Source organism: Phalacrocorax carbo, chromosome 7 (assembly GCF_963921805.1).
Source record: "Phalacrocorax carbo chromosome 7, bPhaCar2.1, whole genome shotgun sequence".
Taxonomy (NCBI): Eukaryota; Metazoa; Chordata; class Aves; order Suliformes; family Phalacrocoracidae; genus Phalacrocorax; species Phalacrocorax carbo.
The window spans coordinates 47,014,612-47,040,841 of record NC_087519.1 but is presented as its reverse complement, the minus strand read 5'-3'; the positions used below and the strand labels follow the sequence as shown (position 1 = coordinate 47,040,841).

Below are 26,230 nucleotides of genomic sequence, written 5' to 3'. Positions count from 1 at the left end.
TTCATCAGCCACTGAAGCCTACCAAGGGGTCCCTCTCAGCAGGGGACACAGCCAGCCCTGCCAGCTCTCCTCTAAAAGCACCTTCCGAACTGCTGCCATCCTTCATTTTGCAAAGTGGAGAGCTAGGGACATGGTCGGTAGTTCTTCAGGCTACCAAAGTGGAAGTCCCTAGAGCATGTACCTCTATATAAACGTCACCTTGGCCACAGGTGGACCATAAACGTCACTTTGGCCGTAGGTGGAAGAGACCTCCAGCCCCTACCTTCATTGTCTTAGTCTCAGGCTGGATGACGTCTTGAAATGGAAGTCTCAGACAGTGCTCAGCACAACTACGACTTGCCAGAAAATCTCGTTTTGGGGATATGCACTGAGAAGAATACTTTGACAGTAATATGTATCAACCTTATTAATTTATTAATTAAAAGTTATGAAAATTAGAGGGGTATTTTTTGGTTCAGGTTACTATAATACCACCAACAAATGATACTAAAGGGTATTATTTGTTTCCGTCTACTTTGAAAAAAATCGTAAACATAAAAGACCCTTTTTAAATAAGTTTGATCAATCATATGTACTGAATACTTTAAAAATATGAGCATCCGTACAAAGCTTACTAAACACGCCCCATTCTCTCCTCTGTATGGTGTACTTTCCATGTAACAGTTTAACACGAGTAACAGTTTCCACGGTTGTGTGATGCGCATAAAGCTTTTTATGAACTCTGATGACTGCATTTCTCAGTATGGTAGATGGAACATGATGAAGCTATCGTCTAATTTCCATATGTTAAATAAAACTGACATTTAAGATACTTAAGTATTTTTTAATGTATATAAAATTTTACTTCCTTCTCATCTAATGTTTATTTTACAGGAACACATTCCTGCTACCTTCAGGTCCTCTATATTCGTTTGCAGCTATGTATTTGCATCTTCAGCGAATGCAATGGTTTTGGTTGTAACGCCATGCTAGTCAACAATGCAAAAAACAAAATCCAACAGCAAAATTCAGTAAAATACATAAATACAAATATTTATATTCTAAATAAGAGTTAACTCAAACAGTTAATCCATTACAAATAATAATTTGTCTGTGTAACCGACACTTAATACTATTTTGTAAGAGGGCCCAAATGTGCTTATTTCCACAAATTATTAAATTTTTTTTAAAACTTCCAAAAGGCTAGTTATTATTATCATAACCTTGCCAGGAAGACATGAGCAGTGGCTGTGCTCTCACACTTAACACTCCAAACGGAATCCCCTATGTATCTATTACATTTGTGAAGGAAAGTATGAAGAAGATTAAAGTTTAATGTTTACCTGAACAAACAGCAAATCAATGACTATTAAAAGAGTACATATAAGCAAACCACCTTGTATGTAAAATGCCTTAACTCTGTGCATATGCAGTGAGAGGGAGATGCGCATGACAACAATTAGAAAGGAAATAAATGCATCAGCATTTCCCATGACATCACAAGCTACAAGCTAACAAGGCTTGGGACACCACTAGCACCTTTCAGCACCATTTCCCTTCCACTAATCTGACATACCTGATGATAAAAAAAGATTTTACTTGTACATTTTTATTTCATTATAATTTCCCATCTTTAGAAGACTTTCTGCACACCTGCTTCCTGAGGTAGATGGCTCCAGGCTAAAGATTCTTGCCCCATCAGCGGGATATACTAAACCCATTGTCTAAATGGGAAGAAAGTAAAGTTTTAAAGTTCAGGCAACCCATCACCCACCTGTGCACACCCTGTCCACATGGCTATTCTTGTGCTGGAGTGGGGACATTTCACAGAATACTCCCTTTTCTTATGAGGAAAAAGTAAATTACATGCTAAACTGCCGTTGCCGTACCTCATGGTCATGCTCCCCTTTCTCCTCTAAGGCTGCCTCCAATCTTCTCGACTAACACTGTCCTCTCTAGAGGTGCCTCATCAGTGATCTCACCCAGGAGGGGAATTTGGTCAAAACCTTAGAATGGGAAATGGGTCATAAAAATTACAACTCCAGGAACACCATGACAGTTTTCCTAAGGGAATTTTTTCAGGTTTTCATGATTAGTATTTTATGAAAGAACATGCAAGAAATAAATGCCTTTTAAAAAAAAAAAAAGTTTTAAAAATCTTGTTTTCAGTTAAATACAATTTCAACAGGAAAAAAAATCCAACCAGCCAGTCAGCCTGACACTTCTTCAATAAGAGAGAATTCAAGCTTGCAGAATATAATTGACCAGCATGGAATTTTGCCAGGATACCAAGACAAACATAATTACTCATATTAAAAGTGTTATTAAGAGTGTTAATTAATTGTTTGTGAACACAAATAATTTGCTGCTTGGTTTTATAGCTCATTAGAAAGCCAACAATTCTATTAGGCATTGCTGTCCGGTAGCCATACTAGGACCACTGAGCTGTAATCACCAGGAGTCTGAAACTAAGCCAGTGAAAATCAGTGAGAGGTTAACCACTGAAATCAAGCTCCAAGGGAAAAAAAATAGTGATACCTAGTAAATAAGTATTAACACTTTCTGGATAAAGGAGAGGCTTTTTGGCTTGGGGTTTTGTGTTTTTGTTGTTTTGTTTTGGGTTTGGTTTTTTTTTTTGGTTGATAGGTTGATCATTTATGCAAATTTTTCTACCAACGATCTCTTTAAAAAAAACCATGAAGAGCTGCCAGATGGAGTTAACCAAGATTAGTTATGAATTAGTGATTTTGATATATGCTACCTGTGACACATGATTTAGCTAAAAGTGTAAATAGTGAACTCCAGCAGCTTCCTTGGCAGAGCTATGCACAAGCACTGCCATAGTCAGCTTTGCAATAGCTTCATCTGCACCTGCTGGGGGTTATTGATTGACACACAACACAGGGAGCGCCTGCATTCTTGGCAGACAATAACTATATTCTTACAAACCGCTGATGGACTAAACAAGCTATTAATGACAGGTTGCTCTTCATCTTTTAAAACGGACAGACTCCGCTGCTTGACCACAAGGACAAGCAGGTTATTGCTTTGAAATGTTATGCAAGACACAAATAAGGTATCTCTAATGAGTAAACCACACGTACGGCTCCATGGTTCTTTTTTAGTAGAGCTATTAATAGCAAACAGGACCTTTTCAGAGTTGCAGATACATATTCATCTATTCCAAGGTTTCTACAGTTTGTTAAAATTTGTTGCTCAGAAAAGGAATTAGTGAAGTCTAATTCAGCAAATAACCACCAAAATTTTTTGAATACAAGACTGATTCTCCTATGCTTAGAAGTTTGCTGTTTCTTTTCTTAACTAGCTAAAACTAAAATATGCTTCTGAGCAGATGTGGCTGTTGGTGGTAAGCAGGGAGCGCGGCTGTGACCCCCCTGCACATCAGCCAGACACAGCAGACAGCCCTTCCTCCAGCAGCAGCGACCAGCCCAGCTCCTCCAGGAAGGCCAGCTCTAACTGACTCTGAGAAACAGGCACAGGGACCTGCTGGGAAGTTCCCCCACCTAGAAAGAAAATATTTCTGTTTGTGAAATCATCTGGTTTTTTACACTGGACGTTTTTCCAAGTAACAATTTGTAAAATATTTACCAAATTTTTGAACAGCAGGTGTTTTAGTACTTTTTCACTCCTGTGTATAGCCAGATGGTAGATAGCAGGATGGCAGAAGCTACTTAAACAAGGGTAAGCAGTAAAATAGGCTACAGTCAAGTGAATGGGATACATATACAGATAAAGCTAATGGGACCATACAGACCCCATAGGGATTATATCACAAACTGTAAAACACCCTTTTTTTAAAGAAGGGATTAAATAAAAGATGACCCAAATCAATTTTTCGTAGGGGGACAAAACTTCTTCACAAGTGTTTGAAGATGCAGTAATTTGAAGTAGTAGAACCAGAGTAATCATGTAGCTTAATACTTCCGAGGGATAACCCTATCGTTTATTGGAGTCCAGAAGGTCTTTGTGAGCATGTCTGACATAATGTTGAGATATAAAACAGTTTCCATGAATTCCACGAATACTCCTGTCTGAGAGTGTCTTGGGAAACAGTTCATTTCCTCAAGCACCCACCCCCAGGACAGATTTTTCTAAGATAACAGGGAAAAGGAAAAAAAAAAAAGTCTCAACCCTGGAGGCTTTTTGACAGATCTTTCACCGAAATACAAAGCAGCTTATGTGTTTAATGAAGACAAAATTTTATTCAAACATATAGGGAGTTACCCTGTAAAGAACTTAAGGCATCATTACTCTACAGAGAATCTTTCCAGTACATTTTCCCCCAAATCCTAGAGAAACCCTGAACATCAGTAAAAAGACGATTCCCAGTCCACATACACCCCCCGCCCCAGGCTACTCAAAACCCATAGAGCCTCTTCTTTCTGCACCTGCTGGTTTGAGGTGACATTATAAATCAGACCTGCAGCTCCAGCTATTGCAGCACTCCCAATTTAGAAAAAGTACCAGTCATGGTCATCTGTCAAGACTACAGCATCTTTATAATGCATTAGAAAAATTCTCTGAACCCATCAGATTACAACTACCTGACACCAGCAGAGGAATGAAACATTTTAAAAATTTATTTAAGAGATTCAACTAGCATGCAAGATACCAATGAAACTAGTAAACAAGATTAATTTTCAAACTGCTCTAAGAACTGTTCATAACACTCAGCTATTTATTCCATTTGCAGATTCAAAATACTAGCTGCGATGGAACATTTAATATGCCACCATTATAAAGGGGAAACTGGTGACAACTATGCCAGAATATACATCCTTTTCATCCTGCTGTTACTCCAAGAAGATATTGGTACAAGCTCCTACAAATCATATTTCCCAAGTGATTCCCAAAATGGGAGGCAACAACAGAAAAGCAGTTTTTTTCAAATGTTCATGCAATACATTGTGATAAGATTTTATTTTAATAGCAGTATGGAACAGTATATATTATTTAGATATTATATGAAAAAATTAAACATGAATTTAAACACTTCTCGTGATGTACTGAGATATACGTGCCATTAATAGTGAATATTTTCATTTAATAGGATTTAATAATCTGTTTAGATGAACTACTTAATGTTCTGATGATTGCTGATACTAACATCCTATGCTCAATGAGCTTCAGACTTGTGACAATATTGTATTTTTTTCCAGTTTTGATCAACTGATTAGTTTTTAATGCTAAGTATGTCTTGCCACCACTTGTGGTTTGAATATGTTTACTTAAACCAAAAATATTTTGCATCTCAATTATTATTTTATACTGCAGCACTGAATGGAATTTAAAGTCAATACATTATTCATAAAGCAAAGACAAGAGAAAAAACAAAGCTGTGCACTTCTTTCAAAGACTTCAAATTACTAAAACATACCATATTTATGCATGCAATATTTGATTGTGTCTGTGTGGTTTGGTTTTTTTTTTTATCACAAGTTTGTTGTTTTCAGATCAGGATATGCCAAAAATCTAACACCAAACAATTTTTGTTTATAATTAAGGCAATCATCAATCCAAGGATTGTAGTCCATTTTATTTCATCTCTACATCAAAAAAAGTAATTTAAAAAAATTAAAATTCCCTTGAAATGGTAAGATAAATGAAAATGTAAGTGCCTTCACATAATAACAGTAAGCTGACCCTCTGGGAAATGGTTGACTTTCTCAATTCAAGGTATTCAAAGCTCATTCAAAAGTGTTCATTTGGAATGCAGATATCAAAGATGATGCAAATGTTCAAGAGAAAATTAAAACTTACCAGATGTTCTAATCCAGCTTTGATGTTTCCAGAGTCCCTGTAACAGAAGAACAAAAGTTCTAAATAGTCACTAAACCCTTGTCTACAATGATTTATGTTTAACTCAGAAATGTCAAAGCCATGTAATTGAGTATATAAAATTTTTATTTTTAATATCTTAATCATTACAATACCTAAAAAGTATCGATTATCCTAATACATAACTACAGAATTATTTAAAACCTCAAATTTTACCTGCCCTGAAATTGCTATAAACTGTAGCAGTCAACAGGAGGCTCATTTAAAACCCAATGTTTTTAATATCATTATCCCACTACTCATATTGGAATTAATAAAACAAGAGAGTGCATGATGCTATTTATCAAATCCACGTTCAGTGGCTCATGGTTCTGCTTTGCCACTACTTCAGTGATCACATTCTGTGACCATTTACAAAGGTGATGGAATGAATGAGTTTATATTAACTAACTAGTCTGTGGCAGCCATACTGAAGCTTTGCATTTGACTCTTGACAGCTGAAAAAAATACAATGTACAGACACAAAAATGAGGAGCAGCGTCACACAGAGAGAGCTGCAAAATGGACCAAACTACCAAAGTAAAAACACTGAAAAGCAAAGAGAACTCGGCACAAAAATTAATCCTTAACACATCCTGCTATGTAAAACAGATAACCTGAAAGAAAACTGAAGCAAAACAAATTTTAAAAAAATCCCCAAATCCCAAGCCACAAAACAAGGAGGCTGGTTTCTGCTTTCACTGACTCCAGGTTCTACATGCTTCCAAAAATGTAACCGTGCCTTTTGAGGAAGATGGGCTGCAACCATGGCAAACAGGAGAAACTGCCCCACAAACTGAACTTGATAATGTAGCATGTTTATATTTATAATATTAGTTTTTCAACAAATTATTCAAATATATCAAATCACAGGTGCAAAACCCAACTATGTTCCCATAAGAGAGGAAACCGTGCACGACTGAGGCTTCCCTTCTCTTTAATACTTAGTACGGGCTGTGTAAGGCATACTGTGAAGTTACACACAAAAATGGCTAAATGTATGAAGTTTTACTAGATACTGTATAAGGCTAAATTCAATTACACATTTTACAGCCTTGCTGTAGTGTATTTTAGACTTTTTACAGAAGGCTTTTAGTTATAATTTCATAAAGCTTTCAAAAAAAGCCTGCTATGCATTTTTGTTCTATTTGAATGTATCATGAACGAAGCAAGAGAAAAAGATGCACCTTCCTTGTACCATTATTTTGTATTTTGAAACAAGAATTGATTGTTTAAAATCCATACAATATTTAAATAGAAATCATCTCCCACATCTATTTTTGAGGTGCTAAATGGCCTTAAAGAATTTAATCACTCTGGAAGCAGGATCCACACAGCTGATGCAAGGAGCTCCCAACTAATGGTATAAAACCTGCCCTGTTAGTGGTCTGTCTCCTGTGCTGTCCCTGTCATGACTTCATCAATATTTGTGCAACTCCTTTTGGCCTGTGCTGAAAGCAGACTTAATTCAATTATAGGTCTCAAAACTGATAAAAAAGGTCCTAAAGTGGAAAATGCGAAGAGATTATTGGCAAATGAATAAAGATTTGTATCGAACTAACACACAAGAGTACAGCAGGGTGGGTTTTTTTTTTTAATCATTCCCTGTCTTAAGTCTTCTGGGAACAGCGAGTTTCCCTTCCCCTCATGCAGGACATCGATTTCTGAATTAGACTGCAATATTAAATAATTAATATACTTGCCATGATTGATGTTTTGCATTAGTTGAATATTAGGTTATCAATCAAAATCCACTTGGTTTAATGTAATAATATTGAAAAAGTGTCACTGGCTGTTCATCCAATTTGTAGTTGAGGCAGCACAGATAGTAATATTGGTGTAACACAAGGCTCTAACGCAGGAAATGCAGTGGTTGAACATACATAAGGCAAACATTATCAAACTAACCAGGACATGGTTGAGGTTGTCCTAAATAAACCTTGCGGCACCTGTCACTTCCAATGAAAACCTCTTTCCAGCCAGAGGCTGCCGTGCATCAATCAGCAATGACAACTAGTGAAGCCATGGCATAATTTTATCTTTCTAAGCTAAACAATAATTATATAAATAAGACTCCCATTAATACTGTATTTAACAAATATTGTTATGCAAAATCAGACCTGTTGCTACAGCTCAGTCTAACACATAACCTTAGATGTCTAAAGAGTACCTTAACCATTAATACCATAAAACACTGCAAATAAAAGGCAAGAAGAGTTTCATGCACATCCACTATTATAATACTCCTGTAAAGGAACACCCTAAGAAAGTTACATTAATTTTATATCGATTTCCTCAACTTTTACACCCCACAGTTCCCAACAAGATATATATATCCGCCTTTCAAATGATCTCCAGTGCACCACATTTTTTTTTTTGGTTCATTAGGCAAGGTTGGTTTTATTCTTGAGTTTTTCTTCCCCCCCCCCCGCCCCCCATCAGAGAAGCTCTGGAATTGTATTTCCCCAACTGTATTTCTCCAATATAGTCAAGAAATTGTGCTGTAAAATACTAGTTGCTGTGCATATATTTTACAACCAGTAAGCATAATACTTGGGCTAATCCAAATGTTAGCTTTTGGTAATGCCAGGGGAAAAAGCTGCAGCTGAGCTAAATTTGAATCATGGTCATGAGGGACCTGTAACAACAAGCCAGGAATTCAATTAAGCAAGCATCACCAGCTTCAGATTACTTAAAACCATAGCGTAGGTAACTAATTGAGGTAGTGTTAACTTATTAGTGCTTGTTCCTTTATCAGTAAACTAAACTAAAATAAAAATATTCACTAGCACTCAGTGAAAACCCTGATTTTAACCTAGACATATATTCATGTTTGTAAAAATAGGTTCCCATATAAAACTAACCGTTAATCAAGGGGGCTGAAAAAATATGCAATATCTTCAAAATAACTGAACTTTAGCTAGTCTAAAATAATACAAGATTTCCCTAATAATGTATTTTTTAATATATTTATAGCAGTTTCACACAAGAACTGTAAAACTAATACTTGTTTTTGCACAACAGAACTAAGCAAATTACTGGGTACATGAAGACACAGTGCTTTGGAGCAAGGCACCCTCAAGAAGCTACAGTCTTAACATCATATGAGAATGCCAGTGACTTATTTTATTACTGCGAGGCTACCTAAAACCAGAGAAATCTCAGAGATATTTTTACTTACCACTAAAATGAGCAATTGAGCTTGTTAGTAGGTCTCTGTTATACTCTTTAAAATGACAAACAATTATGAGACACGAGTTTAATCTGTGCTGCTATTCAGATCAGGAGCATCAAACTGGAAGTATCCTGTAATATTTAAAAATTTCTTCCAAACAAAACCAAACCAGTTCACATTCTTCGGTTCCTCTCAAGTTGTTATCAACTAATTCTCAGTACTTCCCTTATATTTGTAGTTAAGCAATTTTGTCATCATTTTTTTGGTTAGAAAACATAGGCCACAGAATAATTCTATGGATTGCCTATATCTATGGATATTAAAAGATAATTCAGGTTGAAGGGCCTCTGGAGGTCTGCAGGCCTACTGCCTGCTCAAGGCAGGGTCAGCTGTGAGGCCAGACCAGTCTGCTCAGAGTTTTACCCAGCTTGGTCTTGAAAGTACTATCTCCCTGAGCACTCTGTTTTGCCGATTAAATGTCCTCACTGGGAGCGTCTTTCCTTCTACCTAGTCCAAACGCCTCTCTTTTTTCAATCTGTGCTGGTTGCGTCTTTCCTCCTACCACACGCCACTTCAAAGAGCCTGGCTCCTTCTCCTCGGTGATGTCCCTCCTCATCAGTCTCAGTGGCTGCTGTCAGATGCCCTCTCAAAGCCATCTCTTCTCCAGGCTGAACCACCCCCACTCCCTCAGGCCCCCTGTGACAGGGCAAGTGCTCCAGCCCCTGACTGTCTTGGTGGCCTGGACTCCACACTAAACAGTCCCAATGTCTGATTTTTCTATTAGAAACCAAATTAATAAATAAATCATCTCATCATTAGCAAGGCCTTTGGCAGAATCCCCTCCAGTTCCACAGCATTAACTACAGGCTGCAAGGAGCAAGGTCATACACAGCATTTCGGGTCCGGCTGCACCACACTCTCAAATAAAGGCCTTTTAACTCCACTCTTCATGAATGCCAACGTGTTAGTGTTGTTGATCAAGCAGAATTGTCCCAAGTGGTTACACATAATTTTCATAAAGCTCTCTCTCAAAAATCTCTTGGATCATTCAACAAGCACATCACATAATACTTTCAATAATCTGTCAAGTATAATTTTAAATTAATCCCTTTTTTGTCCTAGTATTCCTCTTGGATGAAGAGCCTCACAGTGAAAGATGTTCTTGGAACAACCTCATGTTTTCCTGTTCTTTATCCTCACATTAACATGCTTCCACTGCTTGCTGTCATCTAATGGCCTTCCCTGGAGATCTTCCTCTGAGTAGCACACACATACACTGTTTTTCTTTTGCACGTTATCAATCCCCGCTTATATTCTAGATAAGCAACCTCAAAATAAACAGCGGAATCTCTTCAGAAGTCTTCAGAGCTTCTTTATGAACTTCAGCAGGTGACAATATATCAAACACTTGCCAATACAAGCAACATGAAACAGGATAAACGTATTAGGCTAAACCCAACTTGACTGGTGGTCTAGTCCCTTCTTCCACCTCCCTGTGCTCTGTGTTGAACGTAGATAAAGGGAGAGAAGACAAAAGTGAGGAAAAATATGCATTAGATGTTAGGAATTATACCAAGGGGTATGGTGAGGAGGACAAACGAGGCTACTTCCATTACCATAGCCACTGCCTCTCCTGTCTTGAGCTTCTTCAGTTAGTGAAGAGTCTACACTGACCCAAACACAGCCAAAATGAGGAACAGTCTTACTAAATGCAGCTATAGTGGAGGTGGCAGCTACAGGAGAAATAGACTATCCAGCTATCCCTAGACCTTTCTTTTTGTATATCATCTTTATTTTAGCAGATTGGCACCTCAAATTCAATAAGACCTTTGCCTCATCATTTTCTGCTTCTGATACACACAGTCCTCTCAAAGCTGATCTGCCAAGAGATGCAAAGCTTGTCAGTAGGCACTGTTAAAAAAAACAAAACAAAACAAAATTCCCAAACCCAAGCAAACAAGAAAACAAAACAAAACAAAAACCACAAAAACAACCCCCACCCAAAAAACAAACAAACAAAAAAAACCCACCAAACCAACCCACACAACACCAGTCAAACTAACCAAACCAATCTAAATCAGATTCAGATAAGGAACTTATTACAGTAGCCTTGACTACTCAGTCTAGCAGTATTGTTAATACTACAAATCTCAGACTACATCCCAGCAAACACCACCACCACCAGTCAGTAACAATTTCTTTTCTCTCTCAGAACGCGGAAAACCCCCACCTAAAACTCTGCCAACCTGTGGCAAAATCATCTCTCCCCATGGTGAGTTTAAAGGCCAATATCTCATGATTTTCCAGACTAGAGATAGGCCCTGTATATTCCCGGGAAGAAGAAAATCAGGTTTCCATGTGATTACACACTATTTAATTCTACCCTGGGATATCCCAAGATAGAGAACTGCTTCTTCAATACTTCTTATTTTATATATTCAATCTTTGCTGAATTTACTTTCCTCAGCCTCAGAAGTCTGCACAATCAGATTGAAGGTGTTCCAGGTATCATATTTTAGATGAGGAGGAAAATAAGGAATAGTTTTTTTCCCTCTGAAGTTTTAAACTTTTTTCTAACTTTTATTTCTCATACACATTTTAGAATAAGGCATCATGTGTCCTCATACACACACAGTTTAATCACAACTGAATGGGTAGCCTGAACAATGCACTTGTGACCTTATCACCATTTAGTGATGCATTTACACAAACATTTAAACCATGTCATATTCTGGGATAGCTTCACTGACTAATCTCAAACTCACAGAACACACCAAACAGTGAAAGTAAAACAGTCACGGCCAGATCATGCCTTTGTTTGATTCCAGAATAAAAGCCTAGTACAGAAAAAAAGTATTTTCTCCCTATCGGCAACAACTAGAATAAATACACATGATTATTACATTTGCATGGTGACTATTCAGAAGGCACAATGTATTTCTGAAGTTCTTTCCTGAGATAGCTTGACTTTCGGCTTCAGAGTTAGAGAAAACCTGGATGCAGTTTTTAGAAATGGATACCCCCATCATATTCCACTAAATTTTATAGTGTTTGTATTGTTGTGTTTTCTGTAAAATTACAGGCTGGTGTTTCCAAATCTGACTTCAGACCACAGATAATTATTTCAGCAGGCTTTGAAAGTCACAACAAAGATGAAATAAAAATCTACTCCCTATGCCTGTCCTCCCCTTTGACACCATCTTTAAGAGGACAGTGCTGATTCTCCTGCATGAACAGGTAAATTTACACCTACTGACTTTCGATGACAAGCTGGCCCAATACCACACTGCTGGTCTGGCAAAACTGCTGGTAACAACTATGTAATGTGCAGAAACAGAACAAAAACCATGTTACTCTTCAACACTACTACTTAGCATCATCTGGGTTATAAAGAAAAACCTGAAAAGCAGGGCTATATTTTTTGTAGCCTAAGTGGAAGTTGCATCAAAGGGAGTATACAAAAAGGCAAGAATTGAAAACCATAAAAGAAAGCTATTTCCTCCTGCCTCTTATACAAAGATGAAAGAAAAAAAAAAAAAAACCTGGAGTTTTTTTGAAAGTAACCAAAACACATACCCAAACAATTTTACCAATAATGAAACCCAAAATCCTTGCGATCTACTGCTTACAGAAGTTAAACAAAGATTCTCAGCACTACATGCAGTTCAAAGAGAATCCCCTGACAGTTCCAATGGCTCTAAGAGTTATGGCTCCTTCTATCGAAAAACCCTGTTTTCGTTCATTATTGGAAGATCCAAGCAACCAATAAAATGACTACAAAATAAAATAGTGAAAATAATTTAACATTGCAATGCCAACATCAGAAAGCGTTAGGGAATGGTTAGAGAATCCTTCATGCTGCTAGAAAATGCACCCATGATATTTTTGAAAAAATATGGAATGTTGTTTTGCTCTTATATAATATCAGATTCAAATGGTCTGTAACTGATCCTGAAGTGTAAAGACTCTAAAGCTGGTGGTGTTGTGCTCAGTGGCTTCCTCACTCCAGTCAACCAAAGAATGTATTTCATTTGGGGAAAAAAATGGTAAGAAGTTTAGCCAATCACTAATTTAAATGTAATAAAGATTCAAGAAGATCATATGAAGGTCACTTATCAAAAGCAGGAAGAAAAGCAGAAGTCACCCTCACACACAAACACATATGGAATAACTTGGAACTGCTGAAGAACTCAGTAGAATATAATGCAAGCTAAATTGAATAATGCTAAAACCAGGGACTTTAAACAGGACACAAGGTGAAACAATTTCCATAATATGTTATTCTAGAGAGAAGAAAAATCAGTACCAAGAGACCTTATCAAATATTCAAGAGGGGGGAAAAAAAATATATAACCCTGGCTTATAGAGTAAAATTCAAGATTTCATGAAACTGAAATAAATACTGAAACTAAATGGGGGGGGGGGAGGGGAGGAGAACAAAATACAATGTTGCTAGAATCAGTATTTTCAAATACACCCTACAAAAAAATCCTTTTTGTCCTTAAGTATTTCACAGATAAGTGAGAGCCAAAATAACTACACCAAAAAGCTCACAATTCTGCTTTACCAAGACTTCAGGTCAGATATTAAAATCCCATATATTATCAAAGCAGATTTCCTTAGCCTGGTTGCCAGTTCAAGCCACCCCTCGGATAAACCAGGCAATTCAAAGGACTTCATAACATGCAAGCCCTTGGAGTTTTTAATGTGTGGAGTGGTTTTTCTCGGTTTTTTGTTTTGTTTTTTTCTCCCCAGGTTCTGGGTGGTTGGTTGGGTTTTTGTCCTCCTGTTCCACGTACGGTGTTGCCTTCACAAAGAGTAAAACCTTGTTAATCAACGTTTGCATTCCCAGCAAACATAAGCGATTAGGCTTCAGGCTTTGGAATGTCACTGTCTCTGTTAACCAGATTATTTAGTAGTCTTAAATAAATTAGACAACTTTGGCCTGTTTTACCTTTTCTGTAATATTATTTAGTAGATATTCAATTAAAACACATCCTGTAGGTGAAAGTGTATGAAAACATCTCCGTAATGGACATTAGTGGTAGTAGGAAGTGTTGCTAATTAGCCTCAAAGTACAAAATAGACTACAAAAGTAGCAAAAAGCCCAGCAGTATAAATGCACAGAACGCTGCACTGAATATTAAACAAAGCAGAGCAAGTTTTAATGTTGGTAAGCATAACTATAGTAAAAACTCTCCAGACTAGTAAAGAGTGTTACAGGTTAATGAGGAACATATAAAGAGTGCACAATAATTATCATACCTAACACCTTACCATCTGTGTTTGGATGACTGCAGAATATAAACACAGTTTATCAGCATTAAGTCTGAAACTAATTACACATGTATTTCTATTAGCATACTGTTCGGATAAATATTTAAAATGTTAGATTCTCCTTGGCTGCACTCAACTCTCAGTATTGAAGAATATTAAATTTAAGTCAGTGAGAAAATTTAGATGTTCTAAGCACTAAAACAATTTGAGTACAATCAATTTTCCATTTTCTGAAAGCTTCTAAATCCTCCTCATTCACCCAATTACTACTGTACTTAACCTAATGAAATTTTATTCTGTAGGAACAATACTATTCTTAAACAAATTTTTGAAAAATAGAAGATTAAAAACTTCTAGACAAAGAATAAACTCCTAGAGAAAAGATGCAAATAAAATTACTATCATAATCTTTTGGTTTTTTTATTTGCAAGTATAAAACTGAAGAGAAACAAAGGCATGGAACATAGCATCTGTCATATCAGAATATAAAAAGATGATCCTGGCACAAAATGAAAAAGCTCTAATTCATTTGCAAATCAAGCCTGCCAGTTCTATTTCAAGCTGGCGGTAACTGTCAAGAGTTAACAAGATAATCACTTTCAATCCTGCCTTCAATGGTACATTACACTGTTATTCCATTCAATAAGGCCGTTCTTTGGGGCACTAGATGAATGGTTTTCATTTCTAACTCACACAAAAAGTTGCAAAAAAAAAAAATCCATGGGGCTTAAGAAAGAAATCCCTTTATGGGCATTTATCTGCCGGCACTTGCTTTTAGGCAAAATGAGATATTTGGATACATTGGTGTCCATTCACTTCCTCTGTTCCTTCAGGCCCTCAGTCTGTTGATAGGAAAAAAAAAAAAAAGAAAAAAAAAAAGGCACACAAGGAAACCTCAAGCCTGTTTCCTTTTCTTTTTTACTCTATGCACATTAAACAAGTTCTGTAATAATGTTTTGTAAATACTTCAAGAATACACTGAAATTACACTGTATTTGAACAGATCCATCTTTGTCTAAATTCATTATAAACTCTACAAAAAAGTAGGAAGTGCTCATGAAAATTGTGCTTAGGGAAACAATAACCAGTTCCTCATTAAATATTCAATAAAAATAAAGTTACCAATTCAAGGCACTCTTCCTATGAAAGAAGTTAATCTAGAATTTGCCTGTATTAATTATTTGTAGATTTTTTTTTAAAGATTCTGTGCTATGCATTCTTCCCAAAAGGATAAAATCTTATAGAAGTTTATTCAGTTTATTAAGTATTTAAAACTTATTTGCTTGCACGCAACTTTCTCCTAATCTCCACAAAAAACTCCCTTCATGCTTTCGCCCATTGCTCAAAATTCATATTGTAAGATACTACCTGCATGTTAAAGTTGTATTATACAGTTATGCTTTCTATTCCTGAATATTCTATAGTGACAATTTAAATCTCTGATACTAACTTTAGAAACAAACCACTAAATATTTTCCTTTTTCTTTCTTTCTTTCTTTAAATCCTCAGAGACCTCAATTCACAGAACAAAGCTAATATCTATATTTAGTATCTTAACTGAATTAAGCTTATCCAGCCTCAGGTCTGTTACCCATAATCAATGCCAACAAGCACACTCTCAACACCCATCTATATTTATTTATTTCAGTTTTAAAATGAAAATAAATTGAAATTTCCTCAAACTCAGGGACCCATCTTGCCAGTCACTTCTCATGCTATTTGCATATCTTACAAAGAGGATTTTTGATCATCTCTATAATCCATCACAAGTCAGACAACTTTTTCCATACAACCCTTGTGCAAATGCTTCTTTATAGTAAGAGTTTCTCTTACGAGAAATCTAAACACCAGAAGTTACCAGTGGACTTGCAGGCTTTGGTTTTGTTCTTTGCACTTCACAAGTTTCTTCAGAGGTTCTAAACTGAGAGGCTGTCTTATAATTAAAAAAATACTGCAACAAAACCAAAAACTATACGCCTGTATTTATGTAGCATTAGAACATAGTCATTTTTGCTGCCCTACTGCCCCTGCTTTTGGAAAAGAAAGAATATGAAATAAAAATGGATTTAAAATTCACAGCCTGCGGAAGGATCTTGAAAGAGTGCAAGATGTTGCACTTAGAACACAAATTGATAGAAAGTGAACAGATAGATTTCAAATAGCAGGTCATGGCTTTAGGCTTTAGGTAAGACAGTCCCGAAAAAACCCAGGAGCCTGCCATAGAAATTTGGGATTTGTTTCTTTCCTCTCTAGCCAGCAGCAGTACAACGCTGGTACTGCTTAAAAATAAGCAATCAATTTAAAACAAACAAACAAACCACCCTCCGTTTTGTAAAGCAAGCATTGGGAATAAAAAGCAGCAGGGTAATTCTTCAGTAAAGGTAGGTATTTGTTTCTAGCATTCACAACAGATTGATTTCCACAGCTCAGATAAAAGACCAAGATGACCCAACAGTCCTAGGACACATACATTTTAAGGCCAAAGACTAAGAAAAGGTAGTTTCAGATTTCCGTTATTACTGAAGATGTGCGCAGCACTTTGGCAACCATGGTCAAGTTCAGCTGAGACCGACAAAGTGCCACTTTACTGAAATTCCACCGCTTGTGACTGCATTTGATCCAATTTTAGCACACTGAAGCCTCGTGCTTTTTTAGGCATCGCTGTTGGGAGGTATGAAAATCCAATTTGTAAATGCCTTTTCACTGTTCCTCTGTGTGTCCCTGCAGTTTGATTTTGTCGCTTCAGTTTAATTCCTCTACGTTCTTTCATCTGGCCTGAATTTATCTCCCTAAGGAATGTAGGGGCACACTCAGAATATACTCTAAATGTTTAAAATATTTTTAAATGTCAGACAGGCACAGCTTTTCATTCCTACACAAGGTTAAAAATTTTCCTTCTCCTGAAAAAAGCTGATTTATTTGATCTCTGAGTATTTAGTTTTTATCTCCTCAACTACTTCAGCTAACACAGCTTGTAGCATTTCTGGTCGTAAGAGACTTGAGTTTCAGGCTGCATTTCACAATTAAACAGTTTGTTTCTATTACAACTCAAGGTAGCCCTGAGGAAAGCCTTTGAACGTCTCTGGGTTTCTGCAAGACAGCCATTCAAAGGAGTCCAAGCAATGCTGAGAGGTAGCAGTAGCTCAGAAGATTCTCCAACAGAAGTCTGACATGCAGGAGAAGCCCCTGTTACACGAATAACATGAACAAACCTCAACAGACACATTAACAATAAACGTGGAAGATCACTATGGTACCGCAGCCATTTTCAGTTCAAACAAGACATACCATAACTAGTTTGGAATGGTACAATTTGCATCCTCCACAGCATCTCCTCAGCATTCAAATGCATCTTATCCTACGTGGTGCTGGAGTTTTGTACGCTTTCAATATTTTGAGCCAGATAACTTACGGAGATCATCACAAAGACTCTTTTATTTTACGCAGAAGACTCAAATTCTTCTACAAGGCTGTTTTGTTAAAGCCCAGATGAATTTTGAAAATATTTTAATATAAAAATGGTTTCTTTAAAGTCTGACTTTCAGTAGGGAAGAATGTTGTATCTTCTACTAACAACTTCTATTTTGGACTGTATCGCAAGACAAACTTACATAATTTTAAAAGGTAGAGCTTAAGTTGTTTAAGCTTGATAGGAGATTAGTTCCTTAGCCACAAATAAAGGGCAAGAAATAATATTTCATCAAAATAAAAAAAAAATTCTTGCAAATCTCAAACATATCAGGCCAAAACCAAGCCTAACAGACAGACAGTGACAAAAATAACCTGCAAGTGCTTAACAATTAATGGAAAGGTTAGAAAAAGACAAACCAATACCAAAAGCAGCAAATTGAAACTCACGAAGATTATTTGGAAGAAGAGGAGATCCACAGAGATCACTAAAGCTGTCCCATTTACAGCAGTTCCCACGTCAGCACCTTTGTTTTTACAGCCTTCAGTCCAAACCAATGCTGGTTACCTGTATGCTAACAAATCACCAAAGACTGTAAAAGCACTTTTGAATACAAGTAATAGCAAGGATCAGAACCTCAAGTGTATCTTGATGATAATATTTCCATATTCAAGAACAAAGACCCTCAGCGTTGTCACAAAAAACCCCAAACCTGTCACACTTGGACCTAGTCACAGTGGATTTGTACCTAATGCAGCTACATAGAGATTGTGGAGAACGGGCTAATTTCCTTAAATTATCTGAGAAGGCTAATAGTTCTCTTGATTCCAAGAGCAATTAACTCTCCACTAATTCAACAATGGCACTAGACTAATAGATCTGCATCTTGCTTATTTGTTATTTCTTTCTCCAGCATTTGTAACGGCCTCTGACTACATAATTTACAACTCTGTTATTATTTGCGACCATTAATCAATGCTAAAATTGCTTTTGGTCTTGTGCTTATTACACATCTACTTCTCAGAGAGAAACTTCAGAAGCAATAGATGTATTCAGGACATTCCTATGCCTGTCTTGAAAACACTGATACTGTCTAGAATTTTATGTCCAATAACTCACATTACGGTGAGTTAAATAAAGGCAAAAAGATCTGCAAGTTCCAGTAAACCACAACTTATATTTTTTTGTAGAAAATTTTACATCCTTTAAAAAGGCTAAACAAAAACAAACAAAACAAAAAACACCATACCAACGCTGTTTAAACACTTCATGCTAATTGAGTTGCACCAAAGCATTCTTAAGGCTTCATAAGTTCTTTGTTATGCCTACTGTTCTTACCGCATCACATTGGTCTTATTCATTTTACACTCCAAAATGCTTGCTTTCATTCATATGCTTTTAACCTTTTACTGCCATGAAAGACTAACATCATCTATTTTATTTGGCATTTATCACTCCCTGCACAGAGAAAGTCTCCGGTGAAAACAGAGAGCAGTACTGGCTTTGCAAGGTGGAACAAACTGCCGAGAAGTGGCCAGCCGAAGTCTAGACCAGAAATCTTCCTAGGCAGTTTGTATTTTGGCATTCCTTCAATGCAACTAAAATAATTAGTATTGCACACTACTGATTTACCACCAAGTGGTCGAAAATTAGAAGAAAAGACAAAAATATAAAACATGTCTCGTTCTACAGCCAAGATTTCCCTCAAAGGTTATTTTTCTAATATGAAGCCAAGAGATTTCTGAAAAAAAAGTAAGTACCATAAACATGGCAGGCTCCAAGAAAACTTGGATCTTAAGTAATTTGCAGCTCGAAGATTAAAACCAGCACTTCCTATTGTACCTGCAAATATTAGAAATAAAGTGAAACATTCTACAAAAACAACCTCTGAACAAAGCAGCAGCCAGATCTTGCAACAGCAGCAATTTCTAGATTCACAGACCATGCAGGAAGACCTGGAAATATGGATGATCAGGCTGACAACTGAGCAAGCACTTCTGGTGGAAAGAATTTCTAACCTGCAAAAAAACCCCAGTGAATATCCAACAACCACCTCAAGTTACAAACCTAACTAACAAATTGTAGCCACACATCACAAAGCCTACCTCACGTTCTCAGCAGCACTGTTCTTTGGTCTTCTCTAGGGAAATAAGCTGGAGCTAGATGCCTATTAGTCCTTAAAAGTTACCTTAATCCCTATTATTTTTAGCTGTACCCGTTTCAGTTCACCTCAGTTAACATCGTTTAGGACAGGAGACATGCTGAACCTACACAGACCTCCCTCAACAGACTTTGTGTCACAAAGACACACAACGAACTCTGCAATGGAAATTATTTTATGTGATCATACATCCCCTCCAGCACTCACCTACCTACCTACCTGGCTGCTCCTGAAGGACAGGCTGATGCTTTAAGAAAAGCCAAACGTGGTGCTGGTTTACATGTAAATGTAATTTTTACAACAAAGTAAGGCAGGCAGTTCAGGGTGCTCAACCACCCCACAGTTAGTCACCCTTGTGTGTGAACAAAGCTTTTCTATTCTTTCAAAGGAGCAGCAGACGCTAGAGCGAGCAACCCCATCACCCGCCGAAAATTTTGCTTCTCTATGATGCTACCAGAACTAAAGATTTTTCTCTACTTTATTACAACACTGTTCGTATTTGTCTTACTTCACTCTTTTTAAAGAAATGTATTCCAGACAGTCTTACTGATGTTAAATAGAGTAACACGAATACTTTGCTAACTACTATTAGAAGCTCGTGGTAGAGAACATTGGAGTATCTGTGCTCTGAAAGAGATTAAGGTCAGACTAAAGGAAAAAGAATGTAACAAATTCAGAGCACAGAACGACTGTGCAGACTGATGGACTGTTCCACTGAAAGAGCATATTGATAATGCTGGAAAAAAAAAATCTAATATATTGGCTCTTTTCCTAGAGTTTCAGTTTTGGCTGAAAGTAATAATCACAATATACAAAGTCACTATGTCTTGCAAAGAAGGGCCAGAAACCAGTGTCCCCAGAAACAGAAACTGGAACTGGAACCATTCCACGCAATCAGACACATTCATGTAACAATGGTCAGGATCGAGTGGCCTTTTACACAATGGCACGACAGGATAAGCCACCTACTTAACTTTCTGTTCAAGCAAGATATTGGGAAGTTATGTGAACATTTGCGCGTAATAATTTTCAGTCATTCAAGACAGGTCAGGATGCTGTTCTAACAACATAAGCAAACAATATATAACATATACAACATATATATATAGACACACACACATATATATACACACACACATATATATCTCTCCTTCCTCTGGTCATTGTGGCTTTCAGTCAACAAGGTCAGCCTAAAAGATTAGCATTTCGATGGGTAACCGTTACATCAGTACCAACAGCAGATAATGCTAGAAACTGGAACAATCAACTGAAGAAATTTAAAAATAAAACCTTGCCCCTACATGCAGAGGGAAAAATAGTTTAGTTAGCAATGTGTATTTTTTGCCTAGCAATAGAAAGGAATACAGCATAACCAACATCTACAGTAAACCAAAATGTTCAAACTGTATGGAAGATGGGTGAAATCATTTCAACCATGGAGAAAAATTTACAAACTCTGCGTGGTATCTGGGATCTAAGGTGGACTCTTTTTCGTGTACAGCTGTAATGACAGAAGTTGCACAAACCAATGGAAAAAAAAAAAATCTGTAAAACGTCCAGTCCTTGTACCCATGACATAGCCTAGCACATATTTCTTGGTGTGCTACAAAAGTACCAAAAAAAAAAAAAAATCAGTCTTCTTAAAAGCTTTCCATTTGCCCATTCTATATATGGCACGCACTTACATCATTCATCATGACTACAGCAATGAGGAAGGCTGAAATTAGCGCTCTCTAGAGCATCTACACATTTGCAGGATGTCAGCAGATGCAATTGTTGAATGACAAAAAGCCAAGTGCTGAGAAATATTTGAGAATACTATAATAGCCCAGCACCAGGTAGATTCTTTTTTTTTAAATTAAAATATAGACCCCAAAGACACAGCCAAGGGAATTCACTCTCTCTTGAATGTGGAATTGATCTGAATGCAATTACTTTACTCTTTTTAGCTCCATTTGACTTTGAACTAAACATCAATTAGTGCACAAACATAATATTGCAAGATCTGTTAACTCCAATACTGATTTTTCCATAAAAGATCTAAAGCAAATTTATTGGCCTTCATTTAACAGCTTTCAGCAATCACAAATCTCACACATGAAAGCTCAACTTCATTTTCTGATGGTCACTTAAACCCTTAATTCTCACGATAAAACTCTCTCAGTCTTAGTTTTAAACCCCTTAAATTAGCAAACAAGACACCACATAATATATGCTATAAGCATAGGTCTTCTCCGAAAAGCTGGGACCTTCAAGTGCTTCAGCTGCGATACAAGCCATTGAGCCATGGCCAATATAAGCTAATTTGAATAATCAATATGACAACCTTATTTTTCTAATGCAAACAGGATTGATACAGTAAGGTGTCTCACTGCCACATCACAGTCATGGCCTCTTTTAACCCCTAATTAGATTTAGGCGATTATCCCTGCTCTTCCTTACAAGTGTACAGCCCGGATAAGAGATGACAAAAGCTATCTGCCACTTACTCAGCCTTTGCAGACTGCAGGTTATCCAGGGAGATACAGGGTAAGATCAGCAAACAATTGTTATTCATATCATCTACAGTTTTAAGATAGTCACAGTTTTCCATACATGCTAAGTGAAAATAGCCCAGAGCATTAGGTAAATGCAAAACGCTTAAGAACATCAGGGTTACACAGATGGAAATTCAAGGTGATGTTGGGGAATTATGTTTAATTCAAATTGGTTATCACAAAGAAAACTATCTAGCAATGATTTTCTTTTTCAGACAGGAAACACTGAGTTTTCAATAGATTTGTGTTCATTGTTTATTTGGGTGTAACACTGAGTATTTTACATGGCTATTTCTTAAAAAAAAAATCAAACTTAGAAACAGCAATCGCAATAGAATTACATAGCTAAACTAAGTCCTAACAGACAGAGAAGATCTATTACAGAAATGTAATCACATTTCATTTACAAGAACTCTTATCTCAAGCACTTAAACATAAAATTTAAACAGTTTTCCATTTTATTGTACTCAGTATTTGAGTTAATAAGATATAAAAGTATAATCACGTTAGCAACATTTCTATTGCATTACATAAACACAGTACTAGATTAAAGGCAGACCAGGAAAAAAAAAAGCATGATGTTGCATATAAAACTAAACACTATTTCTCCTGGCAGAAATAAGTATCACTGGTATCATGTGTGAAAACTGCCATGCTAAAATTAGATCATATGTTCACAAAATGCCTATTCCCACACTGACAAAGGGAAAAAAAAAAAAGTATCTCCGTATGTATTATCCATCTGTGAACATGTTTAGCATGCTTTTGAAATAAAAAAAGAAGTACTCCCATATAGTATACGTTTATTAGCAGGCTATGCAATCACAGAACTGGAAGGTTTATTGACCCAAGTCAGGTGCAACCCACTCATGACTGGAGTAAAGTTTTCAGAATTGTTTAAAAGACGTTTGAATAGCACTTTGAAGATCACTGAAATGTAAATGTATTTTTAAAAATATTGAATATACTGTGATTAAACACTCCTTATCAGCGGTACCCTATTCAAGGTAAAGTAGACTACAGTGCCATCTCTGCATTGCTGCTTTGGGCTTTATTTCCTATCAAAGAATCACTGCTGCTCTTCCTGGTTTTCTGCTCCTTCCACGTGCGAGGCAGAAGCAGCAGGGCCCTGTCTTCACCTCGGTCACTCCACTGAGAAGCTATCCTGGCGTCAAGGAAACTGAACGTTGTGTTTCTTTTGGGGGACCTCTTTTTTGCAGCAAACATGGAACGATATTCATCCTAGATTTTCATCTATGCACTAAGGCTTTTTACTTGTTACCGTTATTTATATCCATGCCTTTCAATATTTTGTGATGATCTTATCTCATTTTTCCTAATAAACGTTCAAGATATGATCACCTTGAAGCCACACTACTTAAGTCCGAGCAGCAATGCAGAGACTAGGGGTACGTGCTTCCTCATAGCGTTCTGAGACATGACCCTGCCTATGGCCCCTGACATTTTTCTTTCTCTGTAATAATAAAAAAGTTTAACAATTTCTTTATGGGATTTTGCACAACGTACTATACATTTGAGCTGCCTTTTGACATGGCCAAAATCACATCTGACTGTTACTACTTCTTTAAAAACAAAGACTACAAAGCTCTATGTGCTTTCCTAGAAATAACCAACCAAATATATAAATGGGGAGAGGCAATAATGAAAGACAATGATTAGTTTTCTACTCAGGTTATTTGAACTTGTGAGAAAATCTGTTTATGGAGAGTCATATTTCAACTGAATTCCATAAAATTCTCATTAAATTGCAGAAAAATTACACATTGCATTCTCTGTAAATGTTTTCCATGGGTTGGATAAAAACAGTTGATAAAAATGGTTTGATACTGTGAAAAAGTCAGCATAAAGAAGTGCTCCTGCACCTTTTTAGTTCTTTTTGAAGTTTCCCACTGAACTGCTTTGCCTTCTTGGGGAAAAAAAAAACCAAACCCAAAACAAACAAATCCTACAGTAACTCATAATGTTTTCCACTTGCTAATACAATTACCTGTTACACAATCGTGGGGTTTTCCTGTACTGAAACTTGCAGTACAGAAAAGGAAGAAAGCAAGCAAATAACATCCATTGTAACAGGAACGTTTCCGGCAAAAATTCTTTGTGTCTCACAAAGATCCCAAAGAGCCTAACGAACCCTCCCGCAAGGAGGGGTGAAGTCTGTCGCTCCCTGCAGTCAATGGCATGCCTCCTGCTCACCCAGCAGGGTTTGGGTTTCATCCCACAGGTCCAAGGTGCCCTGCTGCACCTCGCCACACATGGCGGTGAGCAAATGCCCTAAGCCCCCGTTTTAGGGGAAGTCACGTACGCACTGACAACCCATTTGACAAAACATCTCACGGAAAGGTTTGTGGAGGTCAGCAGAAAGCAAAGAATGGGACCCAGGGCTACGACACCGCAGATCCAAACCACAGCTACCCACCACCTCTTGAGATACCTCAAAATAAATCCATTTTATCTGAAAGACATCTCCAGCCATTGCACCATACCTGTTCCAGCATCCTACAACTCGCACGCCAGCTTGGGCAAAGGACCTTTGGCACAAAACTCAACCCCACTAATTCACAGCATCTTCCCTCCTGTGACATACACACACCACAAATGCTTCATAAAATTTCACTTCAAATCACTTAAAATTCTGAGTTATAGTGCAAGTTGGATAAGCAACGCTTTTCTGGAGGTAGGCGAAAATGGGCCACTAGGGATAACACATATGGTGACAGTATCAAGGAATGTGGGTTTGTTACTCAACTTTTTAAAATATTTTTCAGTTTTCAGATGCTGACCTAATACAACTTCAATATATAACTTCATTAAAAACATATTATCAGCAGTTGAGGCCTACTTTAGATTGAATAACCTGACCGTCTTCAAAAATGTTTGCAAACCCACATGGTGCAGCCTCCATTCAGCAGGGAGCAGTGTAGAATATAACTAAGAATTAAAATCAAGTAAAAGTGCTTAACTCTTAAGATCAGGTTAGTGATAATTTTGTCTTAAATTTTTCAAAATTAGGAAACTGTCAGATAAAAATTTCTCTTTCATAAGGAAGGTGAGAAATACAACTTAAAAATAAGGTATTACCATTATTCAGAACATATTACTAAGACATGCAGAGTATAATTTTCAAAAATAAAAACCACAAGTATATCAACTTTCAAGCATTTAACATCTAGATCTAAACACCTAACATCCATTCACTGACCTATTATGACCTGCAAGCTAAAAAAAAAAAAAAAAAAAAGAAAAAGATAAAAGTAGCACATTATTAAATTAGGAAAAGAAGTTACTGATGAGCACCCAAGAAATAAGTAGGATGGAGCACAGTATTTCCTGTTACCTGTATTCTTCTCTGCTTTCCTTCCTCTCTCTATCATGCCCACCACTGAAAAGAAATGAAAGCTAAACTGCACTGCAAGGAAAAGCTGCCAAACAGCAAAAACTTAAATGCAGCAATGTGAGCTAAAATATGTCAGTCGAGCCTTGTACAAAATGGAGAGGGAAAAACACTTGGAAGAGTTGGTGGGAAGAAAAAAACAGTTTAAAGTTCTTAACATGCTGCAATATGGAACATTCAACATAGCTCTTCTGTGTTTTGTTTTGGTTTTTTTAATTTATAAATTGTGCTTTAATCCGTACTTTATTGGAAATAAGCAAGCAAAACCTCCAATGTTTCCAATTAATAGTGGTGCAGCTATTTCTCAAGAGGAGACATCTATTTTATAACCTTTAAAGTTAATGGAAATAGCTTTCAACAAGCTCTGGGGCCTAAAGCTTGTTTTGTTTTTTTAAACAAATTATTTGGTGGGTTTTAATCTTTTGTCCTCCTCTATACAAAA

General features: G+C 36.8%; 1 protein-coding gene across 2 annotated transcripts in view; it reads right to left on the bottom strand.

Moving 5' to 3' along the window:
- Positions 1 to 26,230, bottom strand: part of RSRC1 (arginine and serine rich coiled-coil 1) — a 175,628-nt gene that overhangs the window by 92,818 nt on the left and 56,580 nt on the right. For both annotated transcript variants that reach the window (XM_064457878.1, XM_064457880.1), the window contains one exon: positions 5,761 to 5,797. In XM_064457878.1, the coding sequence (XP_064313948.1) occupies positions 5,761 to 5,797 (37 nt within the window). The remainder of the gene's footprint in view (positions 1 to 5,760; positions 5,798 to 26,230) is intronic.